This window comes from Typopeltis vanoorti, chromosome 20 (assembly GCF_054136105.1).
Source record: "Typopeltis vanoorti isolate ZY-2024b chromosome 20, IOZ_Tvanoo_1.0, whole genome shotgun sequence".
In the NCBI taxonomy this organism is placed as follows: domain Eukaryota; kingdom Metazoa; phylum Arthropoda; class Arachnida; order Uropygi; family Thelyphonidae; genus Typopeltis; species Typopeltis vanoorti.
Window position 1 is genome coordinate 47,577,817 of NC_143568.1, and position 23,597 is coordinate 47,601,413.

The 23,597-nt window shown below is 38.1% G+C and overlaps 1 protein-coding gene across 8 annotated transcripts in view; it reads left to right on the top strand.

Moving 5' to 3' along the window:
• Positions 1 to 23,597, top strand: part of LOC150095411 (spermatogenesis-associated protein 6) — a 523,112-nt gene that overhangs the window by 493,623 nt on the left and 5,892 nt on the right. For 7 of the 8 annotated variants that reach the window (XM_090410322.1, XM_090410323.1, XM_090410320.1 and 4 more), the window contains one exon: positions 356 to 420. The exons of the other annotated variant lie outside the window; for it this stretch is intronic. In XM_090410322.1, the coding sequence (XP_090266448.1) occupies positions 356 to 420 (65 nt within the window). The remainder of the gene's footprint in view (positions 1 to 355; positions 421 to 23,597) is intronic. 8 annotated transcript variants of the gene reach the window in all.

Consider the following 23,597-nt stretch of genomic DNA (forward strand, 5'->3'; position numbering starts at 1 on the left):
TAGTTTCAATACAAAATGCAAATCAGTTTTATGCAGTGCCTTCCTACAAGTTTACTACCATCAGCCGTATTCTGTGATGTAACCTTATTTGCAAGGTTGGGTGGTGCTTTTGCTGTTTGCAGTAGTGAACTTAAAATAGCATTGGTTCTATTCTGTGGGATGTAGGTTGGGTCTTTGTTATAGCACATCATTTTGTTATATTGGTGTTTGCTATAGTGCACCTACTGTATATATAAATGATACTTACAGAAAGATATACATGTTTATAAATTTTTATTCTAAAATTCTGGCTAAGTGTTTAATATAGATTATTGACTGTACTTTCTAAATAGTTTGTAATTTCATTATTTAACAGTCAGAAAACAGCATGAATTCTTCTCTTCATGATTCTGACAGTGATAGCAATAGCACAGAAAGAAGGTAATTTAGTAGTGTAGTCTAGTGCCATAATTAGCTAGCTAACTTGAATGGAGAGAAAAAAAAAGAGAGAAATTTTTAAGATATGTAGTTTTCCTTAGTAACATAGAAGAAATACTTAATGCATTATAAAAGACTTAACAAGAAAATAGCATTAAACATTAAGTTGTTGATAATATAACAAACTTAACATGAAATTTAGAACATTTTTTTAAGAATCTCATTGTTTGTATTATCTGTACATTTTGATTTACTATATATGCACAGTTAAGATAAAAACAAAAGTGTATGAAAAAATTCAAGGTGCCATTACGGTATAACCATAATTTCAGATTATTTAAACAAAGATTACTTAATTATAATAATAGTTGATAGTCAACTAGCAAACTGGAAAACCAGTGACATGAAAGAAGTAGTGGTAGAAGTAGACTTGTTTCACTAGACAACTCAAGCTCATGCTCTTCTGGCCAAATAAGTTTCGCAAGTGATGTAGCAGAGAAGAGAGAGAAAGAAAGAAGTACAAGGTGAGAGAAAGGAGAATACAAAAGTGAAAAATTAATAGTTTTGGCAGTTACAAATGATTTGAAAGGTGACAGGTATAGAATGACAGAGTATATGAGGGATTTACTGAAAGAAATAGAAAATAAGAGTGAGCAGAAGTGAGTAAAGTAACTGCTTCATATTTTGTCTCATTCCATACTTGTCACCTTTCAAACTGTTCAGTTGTCAAAACTATAACTGGTTTTTTTTTTTTTTTGCTTACCCTCTTTGAATTATGAAAAATAAAGAAAAAAAGAGCAAAAGAGTAAAAATTATAAAGCTATTTCTCTAGTATGATAAATAGCTTTATAATTTAATTGGAAAGAAGGACATCATGTTAGCAAATGGATCAATGCATAAGATAGGAGGAATTGTATAGAGTTTGTAGATGAACAGAATTAACTTGGTCTATGAAAAGACATACATATGAATGAGATGGGTTACACTTGAAGGAATTTGAGGTTGGGTGTCTCGGAAAAATGTTGGTCAGTGCAAAAATGAATGAATAAACATTAATGCTAATTCATATTTATTATTTTTTATTATATTATCATATTTATTATTTTTTATTATATTATCATATTATAATATTTTTATTAAATATTATCATATTTATTATGGAGTGTGAAGAAACTTCATGACTGGGCAACTCGTATATAGACGCTAATGACTTCACATCACTTGCCATATCCTTATAGACATGTATAATGCTATGCATTATGGTCACTACCCAGACCAGTTTTGACCTTTATTGAAGTCTCAGCAGTGAGAGCCAGACCCAGAAGTGATACCAAGGTTGAAGTAATGCAGAAGTCATATTTTCATATACAAGTAGCCAAAAGGTATCACACCTTATTACTAAACTCTGGATTAGAGATAGATGTTGAAAGTTTTTCCACCAAGAGATTGGTTAACCTATAGTACATTAGCACCACAGATGTAGTATCCATGCAGTTAGCCTAGTGGCTTTGCACTTTGCAACCATATGCCTGGGGAAAGAGTGTCCTAGGTTCGATTCCCGTCAACGACGTGAGGAGCTTAAGGATCTTCCTCAGCCATAGCCAAGTTAGCCAGTCTTGGGCGTGAACAGCAGGGTTTTTTCCACCAGTTTATCTGGTGTTTTTCATCCTGCAAACAGGCAAACCGGTCTGAGGACACGGATTACAGTCAGGAATACTGACCCAGCTATAGGTCTGACTCATCAGCCTATGCCAGTTCTGGGGGACTAGATGGTACCGTGAACTCCCATAAAAAGGGGGGAAAAGCAGTATCATCACATGGAATTTATTTATTTACCATAGATGTGCAAGAAAGAACTTGTTTTCATTTGACTTGAAGAGCTGTGGATTGTATTCCTTGGGAAATGCATATGGTAGGAGACCATTCAGAGAACAGCAGTGGAATGGATGAATGAAAAGGAGAAATTTGTTCTGTAGGTTTGGAGTCAAATCATGATTACTGATTAGCTGCTGCATACATTTGGACAGATTTGGCAGAGAATGGAGAGAATTATTGATGCCAATTCTGATGAACAGTGGCTATAGAAGTACTGATAGAAGATACAAGCAGCAGAAACTAAATGCCCATGTGAAAGTGAGTGGAATGTGTTAGAGAGAGAGAGGAATCATTACTTATTATAATTATAGAGAACTTTTAGGAGCACTGCCTCAGAAGTGAAAGGATTGTTCAATGGTTTGAGCAAATTTGTGATTTGTATAGAGTTATGAGGTGTTTGGAATTAATGTAATGCCTCAAGCAAAAGAGGAAACCTGATTTTTTGGATGCAGAGGAGGCAATATATGTAATATGTTTGTACCAAGAGAAGAATTTGAGGTTAGGGTAATCCCAAGGTAAATCTCATCTTGATTAGAGATTTTGGTGTTGTCAAAAGTAACACTAGAAAAAAAGGATTTTTTTTTGTGGAAGATAAAAGCAGAGCATTGTTTTACTAGCTTTGAAATTAACAAGGTTATCCAAATCCTATTGATGAATGTTTTGGAAATCAGAATTAAAGGTAGTAGTAATAGGGGTTAAGGTTCTTCAGCTTGTGGTGATTTGTAACTTGCAAGGTTTGTCAAATGAGAAGGAGGAATGCAATGTGCTGTCATCAGCAAAACTGTGAATCAGACTGCCAGTTAGCTGAAGAGTGGGTGAAACAATAGAACCTTATGGGATCCCAGCATTTCTTGTACACTGAAAGGGTAAGGAGACATCCATCACTCAAAATGAGCATCCAGGTCAGAAAGCTAGTAACCCAATTGTAGAAGTCAGACCAATGATGAGAGTTTACTTAAACAGACCTTTGTGCCAAACCCAGTAAAAAGTTTTAGACATATCAAGGGTGCTTGAGATTTCTCCAGATTTTTCCATTGTCTAGAGATGGATGACGTAAGTACATTCCCCCCCCCCCATTAATCAGTAGTGACAGAATTTCATACTGATGATTATTTATTAGTTTCAGAGCCTTCTTCAAGTTAATGTAGGAGTTGAGTGTTTATGGTTCTTGCTATTACTTCAGAAAAAAATTGAAGTGAGAGAAATTGGACAGTAGTTTGAAGGTAAGGATTTGTCACCCTTTGAAATAGGTTGTATGTGACAAATTAAAGATGCCAAAAAATTATATTCTTGGTTTAATCCTTTATCCAAGTGTAAGAAAACAAAGTTTGCGTGCAAAGAAACTTCATGACTGGACAACTCGTATATAGAAGCTAATGACTTCACATCACTTGCCATATCCTTACAGACATTTATAATGCTATGCATTATGGTCACTACCCAGACCAGTTTTGACCCTTATTGAAGTCTCAGCAGTGGGAGACAGTCCCAGAAGTGATACCAAGGTTGAAGTAATATTTTCACATACAAGTAGCCAAAAGGTATCACACCTTATTACTAAAATACTCCGGATTAGAGATAGATGTTGAAAGTTTTTCCACTTGTTTATACTACAAATTAAAAATGCCAAGAAATTATATTTTTGGTTTAATCCTTTATCCAAGTGTATGCAAACAAAGTTTCCACATGAAGTAACTTCATGACTGGGCAACTCATATATATATATATATATACAGAGGCTAATCACTCCAGAGCATTTTGGTAATAAGGTGTGACTTCTTTTGGCTATTTGTGTGTGGAAATATGACTTCTGCATTACTTCAATCTTGGTATCATGTCTGGGTCTTTCTCCCACTGATGAGACCTCAGTGGGAGTAAGACTTCCCATAATGCATAGTATTATACATGTCCATAAGGATATGTGCTTTGCATTATGGGATACTATGGCAAGCACCCACCATTGTGTGTGGGTGCTTGCCATGACTGATATTGGAATAGAGGAATTTTTTTGGAATGCTTAGTGTACTTATGATTGACAGAGAACTATTGCTCTACTTAAATTTGGAATGGAAGGTTGGGTAAAATCACTTTATAAATGTCATAAAATATGAGAGCACAATTTTTAGCAACACATTCTCAATAGCCACCTATTAATTTTGTTAGTTCATTAGTGAAAGTAAAAGAATGTGAAAGATGTATTTCAGGGAGGATTGGAAGAGAGACATTGTTGATGATAGCAGAAGCAGACAAAACTAGAGATTTAGTGGGTGGGTGGGTGGGTATGATTATAAGAGTACATTTAAGGCTATCTGGTGGAAGATAGAAACAAACAGTAAAAAATTGTGGCTGCTAAAATAGGCCTTTGGTGCAGAAGAAGCTGTAGGCAGCATGCATTAGCAAATTAGCTCAAGACTTTACTTGTAACTATGGAGATTTTAACATCCTTTTATTTCAATACTTTGACACTTTTAAGACTCTCTTCAACATATACCAACCATCTCAAAGTACACTTATGGAAAAATATAATCTTCCGACATGGGATTGCAAAGGTTTTGAGAAGTGAATTTTTTCCCTCATAAGGTTTCTGCCTAATTTCTGAGATCCAAAATTTTGAAACAACTCTCAGGACTGAGAAACCTTAATTACTGAGGCAATTCTAGTATGAAAGGTTGTATTCTCCTAACCTCTCTGGTCAGTTTCAAAACTTAAGTTCCCACTGTTATCTATGGATTTTTAATATATTTTTTATTTAAATAACTTTATGATGTCAAACTGACACCAGCTAGGCTCTCTTTACCAATTATAATTCTGCATCTGTTCTATAAAACTTCTTTAGTAGCTTATGTTTCAAATGTCATATCCACTATTTTCTACCAAACAACTGAATTTTATAATCCATAAACTTTTACTTTGTCTCCATGTGGTGTATTCCACAGACCAGTTACCATGTTGGTACTCAGCCTCTGAATCCTTGCCACTTCTTTTCCAGAAATTCAGGTGACCAAATTTGAGCATAGTAGTGAAGATGCTATGGTATAAAACCTCTAAAAAGGAACAATAACTACATTACTTATACTTGTGTTTTTCTGAATTGGGTTGATAACAGCAGCATGAGTCTGTTAAAAGTAGATCATGTCTTAACATTCTACTTACATAATTAAGTTAAGGAGATAATAAATCCCCTATTATTTTACAGCCGGGTACGAAACTCGGAGATCGAAATCTAAGAGTTTCATGCCGAAGAACTATCGGCGAGTCCAAGCGTAAGTCATCACTTGAGTAGTACAACACTATGGCAACTCGTGTCAAAGGTGGAGCAAAGCTCCGTCACTATCCTTAATATTTTCTCATAATGTAAAACGCAGCTCCTAGGAGATGTATTACTGTTTAACATTATGAGGTCACTACCCAGACCGGTTTCGACCTTTGAGGTCTCATCAGTGAGTAGGTAGACCTGAAATACCAAGGTTTAAGTGAACCGAACTTACATATACCCTTACTAACGAATTGCCAGACCGGTGTACCCATATATTATTATTACTACGATAAAGAGCCAAGAGCCGGGTACGAAACTCGGAGATCGAAATCCTACGAAATCTAAGAATTTCATGCCATAATTTATATCACCGGAAATAGCCTCTTTATCGTAGTAATTCTACTTACAAATAGGTGACAAGAGGTGTATGTGTGTGTATATATATATATATATATATATATTTTATGTAGCTCCCACCCACAAAAGGTTACTAACAAACCTATAGTATATTTGAATCATGGGTGAGTGCTGAGGATTATTTTTTTGACTGACTGAAACCGAGAAAATAGATAAGTTAATTTAATGGAGCACACAACACGTGTCATCAAAAATGACTTCTTCAGGTGTAGTAACACTTAAGCAAATTAAAAAAACCATAAAAACACTGTGCCATTATAATAACAGACTTGTAAACGGAACAATTTGAAATGGACAATTCAAACTTAACTTCAGTTTACAAGTCTGTTATCACAATGGCAGTGTTTTTATGGTTTTTTTTTTTTTAATTTGCTTAAGTGTAGCAAATTAAAACACACCTGAAGAAGTCATTTTTGATGAAACATGTTGTGTGCTCCATTAAATTAACTTATCTATTTTCTCGGTTTCAGTCAGTCAAAAAAAGATGAATATATATATATATATATATATATATATATATATATATATAGTATTTTTATTTATTTTTTCTTCCATAGTCTGGAAATCTTGCTTTAGCGACCAAACATGGAACTCTTCCAAGACACTGTAGGCCTCCATTAAACAAGGAGGTTATTTCACTGGACAATGAAATTCATCTTCTCCCTAATCACATCATGCCCACAGTGGGATTCGAGCCACCAGCATGTTGGTTTGAGAACAGTACCCTAACCACTTGGACAACCAGGCACCAAGCCACCCTTGGATTTCACAAAGACTTTTGATAGATTACCACATGACAAGTTGGCATTTAGAGTGGAATAGATGGGGTTAAACAGTAGGGAGTGAATGCATTGGATAGAAGATTGGCTGTCTGATAGGTATCTAAAAAAAGGTGATAGTCACTAGTGGTGTATCGCAGGGATCTGAGATACATTAATTATATTTAAAGTAGTTTGAATGCAGGTGTGTATTTGCCTATGGGAAAACTATAAACAGTAGAGCACATACTTGTTGTGGCTCTACAGGAGAACTTGAATGGACTGTTAAGTGAGCAGAGTTGCTAGTTCATGGTTGCAAAGTGTAAGGTTTTAAAATTTGGAAAACAAGGATAAAATGTAACATACACAATTGGTTAGGGAGTGATTTTGTGGAGGAAATAGGTGATCTAGGGGTGGTGGACTAGGATTAAAGTTTAAGAACATATTGTGAAAATTTTGAGTATATCACAACAGACTGCGGCAGTAATAAGGACAATGAAATGTTGAAGTAAAGAAGTTATGGGTCCCTTGATTAAGACCTTGAACAGGCTACATGTACTTTGTGCAGATTTGGTCACTCAGCTTTCAATAAGATGAAGATATATTAGAAAGGTTCCAGAGACAATTATCTTTTGAACCTAATGTGAAGTGTATTTTAGATTGTTGGCAGTTTAGATGAGTTAAAAACAGTTGATGTTAAACCTCCTTGTGTTTGCTTACTTCATATGTGTCTACACTTACAGATTTCTCGTCGCCTAGCTTGCCACCATTTAAACATCACATCTTGTTGAAGTATAATACAAAATTTTGCAGCATGCTTCACTTGTGACATGTATGCTTCCTGTCATTTAAAAATATGGCAGGTAAGATGTGAGAGCATGCATGTTTCTGTGAAATGTAGAAAAATGGAAGGAGTTAGGTGATCTCAATATTAGTATCTCAGGTTTCAGTGATAACAATTCTGCTAAGGAAACAAATGTTTGCTGGGAGAGACAAGAAGCATGATTGAGAGAGGAAGACATGCATCTGGTGGCAGTGGACTTGATATTAGGTAGTGTGACTAGAGATATGAAAGATCTGAAGGATGATATCAGAATTTTGAGCAAGGATAGACTGCTTGCAGTAGGAGATAGAGGTATTGAGAGAGGAAATGGAGGGTATGGAAAAGGAGTTAACTTGTGTATAGTGAGAGATTAGAAGATTTGAAAGGCTGGCTGATGAAAGATAAATGGTAAGTGTGAGAGAAAGTTATGAGAAGGAGAGAGAGAGGGGGGGGAGGGAATGGGCAAGCTGGGGAAAGAGGGAATGCAGATAAGTGCAAGAGCAAGGAGGAAGAATGTTAGAGAGAGAGAGAGAGAGATGCAGGTGAGCAAGGAATGAATAGTTCTGTGATGTATGGAGAGCCAGTGATTCATGGTGTGCAGAATAGAATGTTAAAGGAATGCTTGCTTAGAGGAATGATAGGGAGTGTATGTATGTATATGGTGATAAAGCAAGGTGAACATGTGGATGATGTGATAGTGATGATTGCTACAAATGATCTGAGAAGTAGTGTAAATCAGGTGCAAATTTGAAGTTATTGTTAGGAATTGTGCTGAGGGAAAATATAATAATGTCAAATTTAGGAAGACAGCAGAGATAACGGATGGCATGATAGTGAGAATGTGTAGAAAGAGAGGTCTGGAATATGTGGATGCTTGTTGCCTTTGAGAAGAGAAAGAGCTGCAAAAGAGAAGAGAAAAGATGGAATGCATTTAAACATGAAAGGGTGTAGGCATCTGGATAGATTGTTTTTCTTGCTGCAAGGAAGAATGTTGGGACAGGGAAACTAGAGTTGCTGGAATGGATGGTAACAATGGTTGCTTCTTGTGGAGATAGTCACTTATGAGATGGGAGGATGTATGGTATATTGCGGAGTCAAATGAAATCTGGTGGGAACAATAATAGGTACAGAAATGATTACATGCATTGATGTTTCTTTTTTTTATATACAAGGAGTATCAGGAATAAAGGAAGTGAATTGGTGGCACTGATAGCCTCAGCTTTTCCTAAGATTATTGGAATCACTGAAATATGGTTGACAGGATGATGTCCTGACAGTAAAAGAAGTAGAAGGGTATAGCATGTTTTAGCAGAGTAGGAAATGCAAAAGGAGTGGTGGAATATTACTCATGATACATGATGACTTTCCAAATTTTCCACTATGAGAGTGGAGAATTTGGAAGGAAATAGCACTAATAGTTTTGAAAGTGTATGGTATTAGGTGGAGGCAGGCAGGACAAGATATTTAGTGCGATGTTGCTGTAGGCTGGTAACACAGAGGGGAAACAAGAAGGAAATGTTTAGGCAGATCAGTTTGGTAACTGCAAAATGAATGATCATTATGGAAGATTTTAACTATAGCAGTATAAATTGGGCAAATGAAGCAGCATACAGCAGCAAGAGAATGGAATTTTTGGAATTCTTGAGGGACAGATATCTTAGGTGACATGTGGTAGAGAGAACACAAGGATCAACAGTTCTGGATTTGGTCCTTGCATCTGAGGAGCTGATTGTAAGTGAGATGTCAATCTTGAAACCATTGTTGATGAGAGTTACTATGCTGTCTTGACTGGGAGGCTGGAGAGACATGCAAAAGTTTCAAGGCAAAATAATTTATGTGGAATTATTATTATTATTATTATTCAGGCCTCTATGGAGTCAAAAGACTCATCGTGGGAGGTCCTTCCTAAGAACATAAAGTCTGTCAAGACTCATCAAGGGGAGGTTCTCCCTAAGAAACACAAAGTCTATCATACCACTCCTTAAACTCATTGACCGTTCTCGCCCTCACCACTCCATCAGGCAATGCATTCCATGGTTAAACCACCCTCCACGCAAAAAAACCACTCCTCACCCTCTTGCTCACAGTTTCCTTTCGTAACTTCCAGGGATGGCCTCTTGTAATCACTCCTTCTCACTGTTCAACCAAGCAAAAGAACTCCCCAGTGTCAACCATGTAACCACCTCTCAACAGTTTAAAAGTCTCAATCATATCACCTCTCCTTCTTCTATCCACCAAACTCTGCAGTCCACATTCCCTCAGCCGATTCTCATAACTATCCTTGTACAGTCCTGAGACCATCTTTGTCATCCGTCTTTGTATCTTTTCCACAGTTAATTTATCCCCTTCAAATCCTTGGGAGCAAATCTGAGAACAATAATCCAAGTGTGGTCTGATCAGAGACTTATACAACGGAATGATAACCCTCTTATCTCTGCAGGTCAGTGTCCTTCTCATAATTGCAGCAATTCTCTGTGTTACCTTCACCACCTTTGCAATATGTCCCCTAAACTTCAGGTTTCTATCAATCATCAACCCCAGATCTCTTGTCACCCCAACTTCCTCCAGTATAACTCCTCCCATAGAGTATGCAGCATCCCATCGATGTTTCCCAAACCTCAAGACCTTACATTTTGCTGCATTAAACTGACACCCCCATTCATTTGCCCATCTATCTAGCTTATTCAAATCCTCTTGCAGGGCTACCACATCTGCACTATTACTAATAATCCTTCCAGCTTCACATCATCCGCAAACAACCGAATATCCCCTTGCAGTCCACTGGCAATGTCATTGATATAAAGGTTAAACAATATAGGTCCCAGCACCGAGCCCTGTGGTACCCCCACTTGTAACCCTCTGCTTCCTTGAAACTGCTCCACCATACACAACTCTCTGATACCTATCAGACAGCCAATCCTGAATCCAGTTGACCAATCCGACATTCAGTACCCATGTGTTGCAAATTAAATATCAGCTTATCATGTGGCACCCTGTCAAATGCCTTTGCTAAGTCTAAGAAAATTGCAGTATATGCCTTTCCCTCATCTAATGTTCTTGTAACTTTATTATAAAAGGCTAGCATATTGCTAAAACAAGAACGCCCTTTCACAAATCCATGTTGACTCTCACAGATAACATTACCCTCATCCACCCAGTGCTGTATACTGTCCCTCACTACTTTCTCCAAGATCTTAACAACTACTGATGACACACAGACTGGTCTATAATTAGACACTTCCAGTCTGTTACCACCCTTATGCAATGGCACTATCTTACCTTCCTTCCATTCCCTGGGCACCTTTGCCAAAGCCAGACTTTCATTGAAAAGCCAGGTTAAAGGCACTGTCAGTTACCTAGCACATTCTCTCAAAACTCGTGGTGAAATACCATCCAGTCCCAAAGCTTTATTGACATCCAGAGTTCTCAGTATCTGAAACACACTCTCCTCCTATACCTCTAAACCTTGAGCCTGCCCTATCCCTCTAGCATTAAAACTGACTCCTCCAGGATGAAATACTCCAATAAAGTGGTCATTGAACAATTCCACTATGTCCTCTGCATCAGTCACTCTATTCTCATTTTTATCCCGCAATATCATTCTTCCACAGTCATTTCTCCTCCTACTGGCCACATAGCTAAAAAATTCCCTAGGATTTTCTTTGGATCTTAGAGCCAATCTCCTCTCATATTCCAGTTTCGCTTTCCTTACCACACTAGTCACTCTTCTGGCCTGTGTCTTATATTCTTCACGCATCCTCTCTTCACCTGTCTCCTTATATCTCTTCCATAGTCTCTTTTTCACATGCAATTCCTGTTTAATATTGTTTGTCATCCACTTTACTCCAAATTGTGTCCTCTTCTTCACTCGTGGTATACAACTTACCATTGCTGCTAACAAATATTCTTTCACAATTTCCCACGCACTAACGGTATCCTGGCCTTCCAATTCCTCCCTCCATGAAACTTCCCGAAGTTGACATCTAAGACTATTATAATCACCTGCATTATAATTCCACACAAGTTTCCGTTTCTTTGATACTCCTGCATGTCTGTTCATTTTCCAAGTCAAAACCATATGGTCACTCTCTACAACTGGTGGGAGTGATGTCATCTCAGTTATTATCAACTCTTCTGATGCTATAATGAAATCGAAATGTCTTGAACCTTTTGTTTCCTCTGTTACATGTTGCCTAAGACATTTGTCCCTCAAGAATTCTAGAAATTCCATTACACTATTGCTACATGCATCTTCCTCTCTCCAATTTATACTACTGTAGTTAAAATCTCCCATAACAATCATTCTTCTTGCACTTGCCAAACTTAGCTGGCTAAACATCTCCTGGTCCCCATCCTCTGTGCTCCTGGGTCTGTAGCAACACTCCACTAAATATCCTGTCTTGCCTACCTCTACCTCACACCATATGCTCTCAAAATCATTTGTTTCACTTCCTTCCAAAGCCTCTACTCTTAGAGGACATAGGTCATCACTTATCATAAGCACTACCCCACCACCACGCTTTCCCCTCCTATCCTGACGAAAAATGCTATACCCAGCGACTTCTATTCCTGTTATTATATCCCCTTCTGTCAACCACGTCTCAGTGATCCCAATAATTTTTGGCCAGGCTGATGCTATCTGCGCCACCAATTCCTCTCCCTTATTCCGGATACTCCTGGCATTAGTATAAAACATATAAATGCCATTGTTTCTATACCCAGCATTATCCCTTCTAGACTCCACTGGGCTCAGTGTTACCTGACATCATCTCCCTTCTCCCAAGTATCCATTCCCAAAAGAGGCCACCCCTGCTATCATCCTCCCTTGGACACACTGACTCGTTCAGAACAGCAATCTCTCCAGATGCCTACGTTCTTCCTCATTCAAATGTAAATGGTCTTTCGCATACAATTCCTCTCTTTCCTCAAACACACTCCAAGCATCCACATATACCAGTTATAATATTGCAGGTGACTATAATAATCTTAGAAATCAACTTTGGACAGTTCCATGGATGGACGAATTGCAAGGGAGACATATCAGCAGTGCATGGAAGCTAGTGAAGAAATAATTATAAACAGTAATGGCAAACAGTATTCCTCAAGTGAAAAAAATAATAAAATAATTTGGAGTAAAGTGGATGACTAAATGAAATGAAACATGAACTGCAGATGAAAAAAAGTTGTGGAAAAAAGTACAGACAGAATGCTGAAGTTTGCAAGACGAATATAAGACTTAGGCCAGGAAAGTGACTAGTAATAGTAAGGAAGACAAAAATGGAATTTTATTTATTTATTCTTATGGCAGTCCACACAGTAAGCCTATTGGCTGTGTGCTTCACAACCTGCCTGGGGAAGGAGTGTCCTAGGTTCGATTCCCGTCAGTGACATGAGGAGCTGAAAGATCTTCCTCAGCCATAGCCAAGTTAGCCAAACTTGGGCATGGACAGTAGGGTTTTTTCCCCAGTTTATCCTGGGGTTTTTCATCCCACAAAGCAGGCAAACTGGCCTTGAGAGCTCAACACTACAGGACATAGGATACACCAGGGTTAGGGCTGACCACCTTATCCTGTGACCGGTTTGAGGTCCGATGATTAATAAACCCTTGACACTGCAAGATAAAAGAGGGTAAAAAGGAAAATGAGATGGTATGAGATTCTTATGGCAAAAGGAATACAAAGCAGCTACAGGTCAATGTCCAGTCTAGAAAGCCAATCCAGGGCCTCATCCGTCATCTTGTGGATGTCCTGGAGGCCACCACCATGAAATTGGTGTCTCGGGCAGTCATTCACAATATGAGTAATCGTCTGGGCCACGGGGTAACAATCACACTAAGCGTAGTCTGACAATCTCCATTTATGTAGTAGGTAACCACATCTGCCCTGGTTAGTTCTTATACTGTTGATAGATAACCAAATCTTCCTAGGAAGAGCAAAAGGGCTGCAGAGCACAGGGATTTTCAACCAAGAAGCCGTTTGTTGGAAGATTGATCTCTCCACATGTCAAGTGTTGATGGTAAGGCAGTTGAAGAGAGTTTGTCCATGGACCAGAAAGGGTTTCTTGATTTTAGGCAAAGACTAGATGGATTTATAAGTCTGGTGCAGGGGCAGGAGTGGGCTGCTGATTACGCTATTAAATTCTTTAATCGAGGCTTATCTTCTCTGTATATTTGGTGGAGCAATGTTAGATAGGACAGGCAACTAGGAGAGAGGGGGTGCTTCTCAGTGTCCCACTAATTGTGTGCATGGTAGACTTTAGCTGATGTCTATAATGTTAATGTGCACACTTCTTTCCCAGATGGGGACACAGTATTCTGCTGCAGAAAATGTGAGGGCTAGTGCAGATGACCTTAGGACTTCTGCACTGCAACCCCAGGTTGTTCCAACAAGCCTTGAAATAATATTATTCATCATTTTAATTTTGTTGAACAGGTTGGTGATGTGCCTTTTATAGGTTACACTTCTGTCCGGGCTCACTCCAAGGTATTTCAGGTAAGGCACATGTTCTACCATTTTGCCAGAGAAAGAGAGGTTGAGGTGTCGATTTGCCTCTGCATTGTTCAGGTGGAATACCGTGGACACAGTTTTTGTTGGATTTGGCTTCAGGTACCACTGCTGGAAGTACTCTTCCAGGATGTTCAGGTCAGTGTTCAAGGTTGATTCCAGGTTGGCAAAGGAGATAGATTGGTGTAGGATTGCTAGGTCTTCGGCACACATATATTTGCTTGAGCTGGTATGTTGTAAGTCGGACACGTAGATGTTAAAGAGCAAAGGGGCTAACAAAGAGCCCTGTGGGAGACCATTGCGTAGGAATCTGGGCCTGCTTTTTTTTTCACCAATATGGACCTGGATCTTTCTGTTGAAGAGAATGGCTTCAAAAAGCTGGAAAGTTTTTTAGCACCTTATATTCTCAGCTTTAGGAGGAGGGCCCCTGATCACAGCAACTTCTTCTAGGCCTGAAGCTAGCTTGTTCAATTGGAAGTGCTCTTTCGATGAGTGGTTAAATTCTTTTAAGGAGAATTCTTAAAAGAAGGTGACCAGTGGAGCTGGTAAAGATCAGTTTAATGGGAGCATTTCATCCTGGAGGGATGGAAAGGATCAAAGGCTTAGATGTGTATGAGGAGAATGTGTTTCAAATATTAAGTACTTTGGAAGTCAACAAGGGAATGGATCTGTAGTAGGAGAAGTGAATAAAACAAGGAATCTCGAGATGATTTTATAAAAATTTGAAGGTTAGGGCACACATTGTGAAGGTAACCCAGAGGATTGTTGCAATACTAAGGACTTTGACCAGTAGAGATAAGAGTGGTGATTCAATTGTGTAAAGCCCTGATTAGAGCTGTACTACTGTGGCTAGATTTGGTCACTGGGATTTGAAGAGGGATAGCCAAACTGATACAAATATGAAGGACTGTACAATAATGAGGAAAGACTAAAGGTATGCAAACTACAGACTTTGGTGGATAGAAGACGAAGAGGTAATATGATTAAGACATTTAAATTGATGAGAGGATTTACAGGATTGAAACATAGGGGATTTTTCATAGAACAAGTGGAAGGATCGAAGACAAGAAGCCACATCCCTAGAAGTGGCTTCTTGTCTTCGATAAGAAGACAAGAAGCCACTTCTAGGGATGTGGCCTCTTGTCTTCGATGGCAAGCAAGAGAGTGAGAAGTGGCTTTTTTGCATGGAGGATAGTTAGACCATAGAATTCATTGCCTAGAGTGGTCAGTGTGCAGAGGAGAATGGTTTTTGTGTTCTCTAAGATTGGCCTCCTGTAATGAGTCTAATGACTCAATGGAGGTCTGGAATAATAATATTTATGAGTCTTCCAAAGATTCACAAATCTCATACTCCACTATGCCATAGTTGATAGTATAGACAGTTGAACACTTACAAATTTGCCAAACAGTAAACAAAATCATTTGATTTCTCTAAGATTGGCCTCCTGTAATGAGTCTAATGAAGGTCTGGAATAATAATATTTATGAGTCTTCCAAAGATTCACAAATCTCATACTCCACTATGCCATAGTTGATAGTATAGACAGTTGAACACTTACAAATTTGCCAAACAGTAAACAAAATCATTTGATTTCCTCACAGGTAACTTCCCCATCTTTATTATTATTCAGGCCTCCATGGAGTCAAAAGCCTCATCGTGGGGGGCCCTTCCTAAGAACATAAAGTCTGTCAAGATTCATCGAGGGGAGGTCCCCCTTAAGAAACACAAAGTCTATCATACCACTCCTTAAACTCATTGACCGTTCTCGCTCTCACCACTCCATCAGGCAATGCATTCCATGGTTCAACCACCCTCCACGCAAAAAAAACCACTCCTCACCCTCTTGCTCACAGTTTCCTTTCGTAACTTCCAGGGATGGCCTCTTGTAATCACTCCTTCTCACTGTTCAACCAAGCAAAAGAACTCCCCAGTGTCAACCCTGTAACCACCTCTCAACAGTTTAAAAGTCTCAATCATATCACCTCTCCTTCTTCTATCCACCAAACTCTGCAGTCCACATTCCCTCAGCCGATTCTCATAACTATCCTTGTACAGTCCTGAGACCATCTTTGTCATCCGTCTTTGTATCTTTTCCACAGTTAATTTATCCCCTTCAAATCCTTGGGAGCAAATCTGAGAACAATAATCCAAGTGTGGTCTGATCAGAGACTTATACAACGGAATGATAACCCTCTTATCTCTGCAGGTCAGTGTCCTTCTCATAATTGCAGCAATCCTCTGTGTTACCTTCACCACTTTTGCAATATATCCCCTAAATTTCAGGTTTCTATCAATCATCAACCCCAGATCTCTTGTCTGCCTTACTTCCTCCAGTATAACTCCTCCCATAGAGAATGCAGCATCCCATCGATGTTTCCCAAACCTCAAGACCTTACATTTTGCTGCATTAAACTGACACCCCCATTCATTTTCCCATCTATCTAGCTTATTCAAATCCTCTTGCAGGGCTACCACATCTGCACTATTACTAATAATCCTTCGCATCATCCGCAAACAACTGAATATCCCCTTGCAGTCCACTGGCAATGTTATTGATATAAAGGTTAAACACTATAGGTCCTAGTACTGAGCCCTGTGGTACCCCACTTGTAACCCTCTTCCTCCTTGAAACTGCTCCACCATACACAACTCACTGATACCTATCAGACAGCCAATCCTGAATCCAGTTGACCAATCTGACATCCAAACCCATGTGATGCAACTTAAATATCAGCTTATGTGGCACCCTGTCAAATGCCTTCGCTAAGTCTAAGAAAATTGCAGTATATGCCTTTCCTTCATCTAATGTTCTTGTAACTTTATTATAAAAGGCTAGCATATTGCTAAAACAAGAGCACCTTTTCACAAATCCATGTTGACTCTCACAGATAACATTATCTGCTATAAAATTATAAAAAAAATTATTTAAAAAAAATTTATTCAATTCAAATCTATGGTTAAAAATTCATATCCATAAAACAGATTTGTATGGATATGATTTATTTTTTTATGTGACTCACACCCACAAAAAGATGTCAACCCATAGTAAGTTAGCCATCAGTGGGCTGAGAGATATTTTTAAAATTTTGCTTGTGTTTTGTATTCTTTATATAATCTGAAATCCCTGCTCTAGAGACCAAGCATGGAACTTTTTCAAGCCACTTCATGTCTCTAATAAAGTGGGTCACTAGTCTCATACTGGTTAATGAAATTCTTCTCTCACTTCAAGACATTCACTTTCATGGCAGGATTCAAACCTGTTGATTGGAGAGTGGGTACACATACTTGGCCAACTGGCCAGAAAATATACTAATTTACCTTTGCTAATTTTGGCCTGCTGCAATGAGTCTTATGACTCCATGGAGACCTGAAATAATAACAATTTCCTTTAACAGAGATTCTTGATTTAATCATGTCATACTAAAGAGGTTGTAACTTCATCTTGTAAAAAACAGATAAACTCAGAAGCATCTAAAGAAAAAATACGATTGATTTACTGAAAACAACAGCAGAAATAAGGAAAAATAGTTTGGAATAACGAATATATTAAATGTCAACACTTGGAATGTTTTGGGTTTAGCTAGGAAAGAAACAGAAATGCAACAAGCAATTTAGCAGCATTAACTGCTTAAATTTATATTTTTTTATATTTAACTGCTAAAAAAAAAAATTAAGGACAACTGTAGAAATGGATGATGTAAGTTTTTGCACTTGGCTATGCTACCAATAATATATTTGGCTTTATCCAAGTGTAAGCAAACAAAATTTGCTCCTGAAGTATTTTTAGGACTGGAGCAACTCTTAGCAAAGGAGATATAACTTCTCATCACTTGCCTTAGTATCCCATAATGCAAAGCACATCTCCTTGCAGACATGTATAATACTATGCATTAAGGGAAAGGTCACTACCCAGACCTGTTTCGACCTTTATTGAGGTCTCATCAGTGGGAGCCAGACCCAGAGTCTGGCTCCCACTGATATTTTACAATGATTTAGAAAAGCTGATGAGATATTGTAATAAAAATGTTTATTTAATAATTGCAGGAGACTTTACAATTAAAGTAGGAAACCAAAGTATGCCACAGATCATAGGCAGAACATTTTAATCAAGATGGAAATAAATGGTTATTAGTAATAGTGTAGATGCGGTAGCCCTTCAAGAGTATTTGAATAAAATGGGTAAATGAATGGGGATATCAGTTTAATTCAGCTAAATGTAAAGTCTTGAATTTTGGGATACATCGAAGAGAGATTTCTGATCATTTTTATAAAGACTTAAATTTTAAACAGTCAGTTCCATCTGCTTTACAGGATCAAAATGGAGAAAAACATACTAATAGAAAAAGGATGGAAGAAATTGTGAATTTTTATAATGATCTCTATGCAATTAAGTGCCAAGTTTCAGAACCTATCATTCCAAAACCAAGCAATATACCAAATATACTTCAGAAGAAATAGAACATGCCCATAAGAAAATGAGTAAAGGTAAAGCCTCAGGACTTGATCATGTTAAGGCTGAAGAAATCCAACAAGGTGGACCAATTATTTTCAAAGCCTTGGCTGCCAGATTCACGTGGTACTTCAAAGAAAGAAAGGTTCCAGAGGAATGGAAGACCTCAAAAAACATACTTCTATTCAAAAAAAGGGAACAAGAAAGACATAAAAAACTATCATCCAAGCTGTCTATTCTCTCACATATATAAAATCATGAAAAGAGTAATACTGAACAGAATCCAAAACTCTTGAAGACAACTCCAAGTAGAGAGCAGGCAGGATTCAGAAGAGGCTTCTCCACAATAGATCATATCCAGGTCATTTCACAACTAACAGAAAAATGCAGAGAATACCGAATCCCTCTATGTTTCCTCTTTATTGATTTTAAAAAAGCATTTGATACCATAGAACACAATGCAGACATCAGTGCCATACTGGAAATAAATGTGGACCCTACTTACATCCACATGATAAAAGAAATTAACAAAAATCAGACCATACAAATAACCCTATGTGATCGACCTATAAATATATATATATAAAGAGAGGGGGTCTGCCAAGGCGATGTGATCTCACCAAATCTATTTACCAGCACTTTAGAATACATTCTGAAAAATATAGACCTAAACGGAGGAATAAGCATAGATGGTGAAAAACTACAAATCCTTATGTTTGCCAATGATCTAGTACTGATATCCCACAACCCAAAAGAGCTAGAAGAAATGGGTGAAAAAATATACAGAAACAGCAGTAAGATAGGCTTAGAAATAAATAAAAAAAAACAAAATGGATCAAAAACATCTACACAAGTGACAGTCATCAATGTATTAATAACATCCCTATAGAACAAGTTGATTCCTACAATTACTTAGGACAAACAATAAAAATGAATAACGATTTATCTGAAGAACTAGCAAAAAGAAAGAAAGTTGCATGGCTATCATTCAACAGACTAAAAGAAACACTTACTGATCCAGATCTTGACATCTCTGCGAAGGAAAACTATTTAATAGTGACAATACGATATCATGCACTTGATCAATGATTTCTGGTATTGTTACACTTTTTGGACATCCTTCACGTGGATCTTCTTCAAGGCTGGTACAGCCACGTTTAAACTTGGCAGCCCATTTCTTAATTGTTGAACACGAAGGAGAAGAGTGCCTATATACTTTTATGAACTTCGAATGAATTTCTTTTCCCGTTAAACTTTCTTTTACAAAGAATTTTATAACCATACGATACTCAATTTTATCCATTTCAAGGAAGACAACACTGTTGCTTCAGACAGCGGTAGAAAACAAACTACTTGATAGAATGACTTAAAATTTCACATGGATGCTTATGACAATGTACCAACTTAGAAAAGAAAAAAATCTTGCCATCTATGGTTGAGGCCAAGAACTTTTTAGACCACCCTCATACACTGTTAGTTATGAGGATAGACTAGGGAATGTGGATTGCAAAATTGGGTAGGTAGAAAGAGGTGATATGATTGAGACATTAATACTGTTGAGAGTTAGTTACAGGGTTGACACTGCAGAGTTATGTTTGGTAGAACAAGGGGAAGGAGCAAGGATAAAGGGCCATTCCTGGAAGTTGCAAAAGCCAGTCATAGCAAGAGGATGAGTGGTTTCTTTGCATGGAAGGTGGTTGAACAGTGGAATGCATTTCCTGATAGAGTGGTGAGAGTGCGAATAGTGAATGAGTTCAAGGAGTGGTATGATAAACTATGCATTTTCTAGGGTGGGCCTCCCACAATGAGTCATGCAACTCCATGGAGGTCCAGAATCATAATAATAAGCAAATTAATAAAACAAACAACAGAAGAGGTACTTGAGACAAAGACCAAGAGAAAAAAAGGACTGAAATTTTTGAATGACAAAATAGCAATAACTTAAAAGAAAAGAAAAAAACTTGCAAGCTGCACTTACAAAAACAAACATGAGAATCACTAGGAGCTTACAGAACTAAAAGATATATTGCAAAAAATATTGAGAAAAGCTCACCAAGATGCTTGGATTCATTTATTAGTAATGTTGAAAATAATTTACATGATCATCAAAATATTACTTATACATTAATGGAAAGAATATTTGAATAAATCAGAAAAAAAGATGTAACAGAAATTTCAGGAATCTCAAAGGAGACACTGATACATTGCAAAGAACTATAGTATAATCCATCACTTAGTAAAGAAGAAACAGAAAATGGAATATTTATTGGAGGTAATTGGATTGGAAGAAGCTTTATCAACAGCAAAAAATAGAAAAGTGGCAAGATTTGTTGAAATTACCTTATAGTTAATCAAGTACAGTGATACCTATCTCTTTTAAAGTAAGATTTCTGAATCTGTTAAAGAGCTGTTGGATTACCTGCAATATACCCCAAGAATGGAACTGAACTGATTTTCCCTTTCAGTCGTTTCCGACTGTAGGTGACTTTGTAGGTTTGCCAGCAAAGTATTCCCAGTGAAATTTATTACAGGGTAGTTCACCATTGCTTTCTCCAACCTCCCAATTTTATCTGGCCTCAGGACCAGCATATAGCTGGGACATATTCATAACTGTAATCCATGTGTGTTCAAAAAAAGGGCCATCCCTGGCCCTTTTTTTGAACACACACATAGCTGGTTTGCCTGTTCTAGGGGACGAAAACCTGAGTTTCCAGATGAAAAAATTTCTACTTCCATATGAGACCTGCTAACTCACCTTTAGTTAAAAGAGACTAGATAGAAGTTCCTCACATCACTGATGGGAATCGAACCCAGGTCTTTCCGACCAAAGAGCTTCGTCTATACTGACTGAGTTACAGAGGCTCCAGGAATGGCAAAGGGCTAAAATAATATCAGTTTTTAAGAGGGTAGATAGAAGTTTATGTGAAAATTACAGATGTCTTAGACTAATAAATACAGCATATAAATTATTATGATTATGTAGGCACCCTCTCTGGAGTCCTATGACTCATCATGGGAGACATAAACTATCAATATAATATCTATCATATCTCTCCTTGAAACCATCAACAGACAAAGCACCCACAACTAACCCAGGCAACCCATTTCATTCATTCATCACACTTCAAGCAGAAAATTTAGTCCTCATAACCTTGCCAACCCCATTTCTACCCAACCTTCAGAGATGACCTCCTGTTCCCCCTCCCTCTGGAAAAAGTGCTGAAACATTTCACCTGCATTAATCCTATAAAAGCCTTTAAGTAACTTCGATGTTTCTATCATATCCTCTTTTTTTTTTTTGCCATCAACAAAACTTCCACAATATGCAAAGCCTCAATCCATCCTCACAGGGAACATTCCACAGACCACTCACCAAGCACTTCCTCATCCCCAAGAAACCTAGGTGACTATTATTATTATTATTATTACATCACACCTCCAGGGAATCCAAAGACTCATCAAGGGAGGGCATCCACTCTACAACTTCTTGTCTCACTACTCCACCAACCTTCATTATCTAACACCAACGCAATCTACCGCCACCTATCACCACTAGTACTTTCACAGACAATCACAAACATCCATACCCACGGCAGGATTCAAACCCACAGCCTTTTGGCTGGAGAGCAGTTATGCTAACCACTCGGCCGACCAGGCCGGCTAGACCTGACCTGAGATGTGGTTGTATCAGGCTTTATAAAGCAGAGAGACAACTCCCCCATCTTTGCCCATTAGTGTGAACCTCAATAACCAAGTAATCCTGCAAGCTACCCTGGCTACTTGAGCAATATTCCCCCAAATTTTAATCTACTACTACTGTCCCCAGCTACATCAATTTCCTGGAGTAAATTTCTCTCGCTGCAATGCACAGATTGCAATCTTTGCATCCCAAAATGCATAACTTTACATCAAATCGACATCTGTTATGCCTAACCTATACTGCAGCCTATTCAATCGTTCTGCAAGCTCTCTACATCTGCTTGATTAACTATTACTCTATCCAACTTTGTATCATCAGCAAACAATCAAACCCCCCCCTCAATTATTTCCCATTATTCTTGTACAAAATAAATACAGCAATGGCCTAAGTACAGAGCCATGCAGCAAACCACCAGTCACCTGCCCTCTCCTGGATTCTGTTCCTCCATATACTACCCCCTGGGTGTCTGTCCATCAGCACCCCCCCCCCATATGTTGCAGCACAACAGAGTCCCATGTGGTATCATGTCAAATGCTTTTGCAAAATCCAGCAGCGTCATCATGTAGCAAATCCCCACCCTATCCAATTCATTTGTTAATCCATTATAAAAAGCCAGCAGACAAGTAAGGCATGACCAACTCCTCATAAAGCCATGCTGCCTCTCAGAGTATCATATTCCTATCCACCCACTTCGGAACTCCCCTTTCTGACCAACTTTTACAGTACTTTTCACATTACTCATGAGATACTAATTGGTCTATAATTTGCTACCACAGACCTAGATCCTACTTGATGAAAAGCAATTATTTTGTCCCTCCTCACTCTCCTTGGACTGTGCCAGAGCTGAGACTTACACAGTCTAGTCAAACGCATCTCCAGCTCCCCTGCACATTCTCGTAAAATGCGAGCCAATACCCCATCCATTTCCACAGCTGTATTTGCATTCAGTTTATGCAATATACTAAGCACCTCCAATTCCTCAATCCCTACACCCACATCCGTCCCTGTCAGAACATCCTCACCTGGATGATATACTCTTGCAAAATGATAACTCAGTAGCTCATCAATCTTGTCTGCCTCTGTTATATCGTAAGATTTTAAATAAAAGACTTGCCACTATTGCTGATAGATTTGTTATTAGAGGAACAGGCTGGAATTAGGAAGAGTTGAAGTTGCAGTGACGACGTATTCTCACTAAAACTAATCATAGACTAAATATAGATTCACCTGGCATTTATCATCATCATCATCAAATTCCTGCCATGTACCCTCAAGGGGTGTACAGGATATGATAGTACTACATGAGAAAATTATATCATTACTAACTTCCTATCTACAATTTTCCTCCAAATCAGTCTGTTACTTGTCAAGACTCCAACATTATCAGATCTTATATT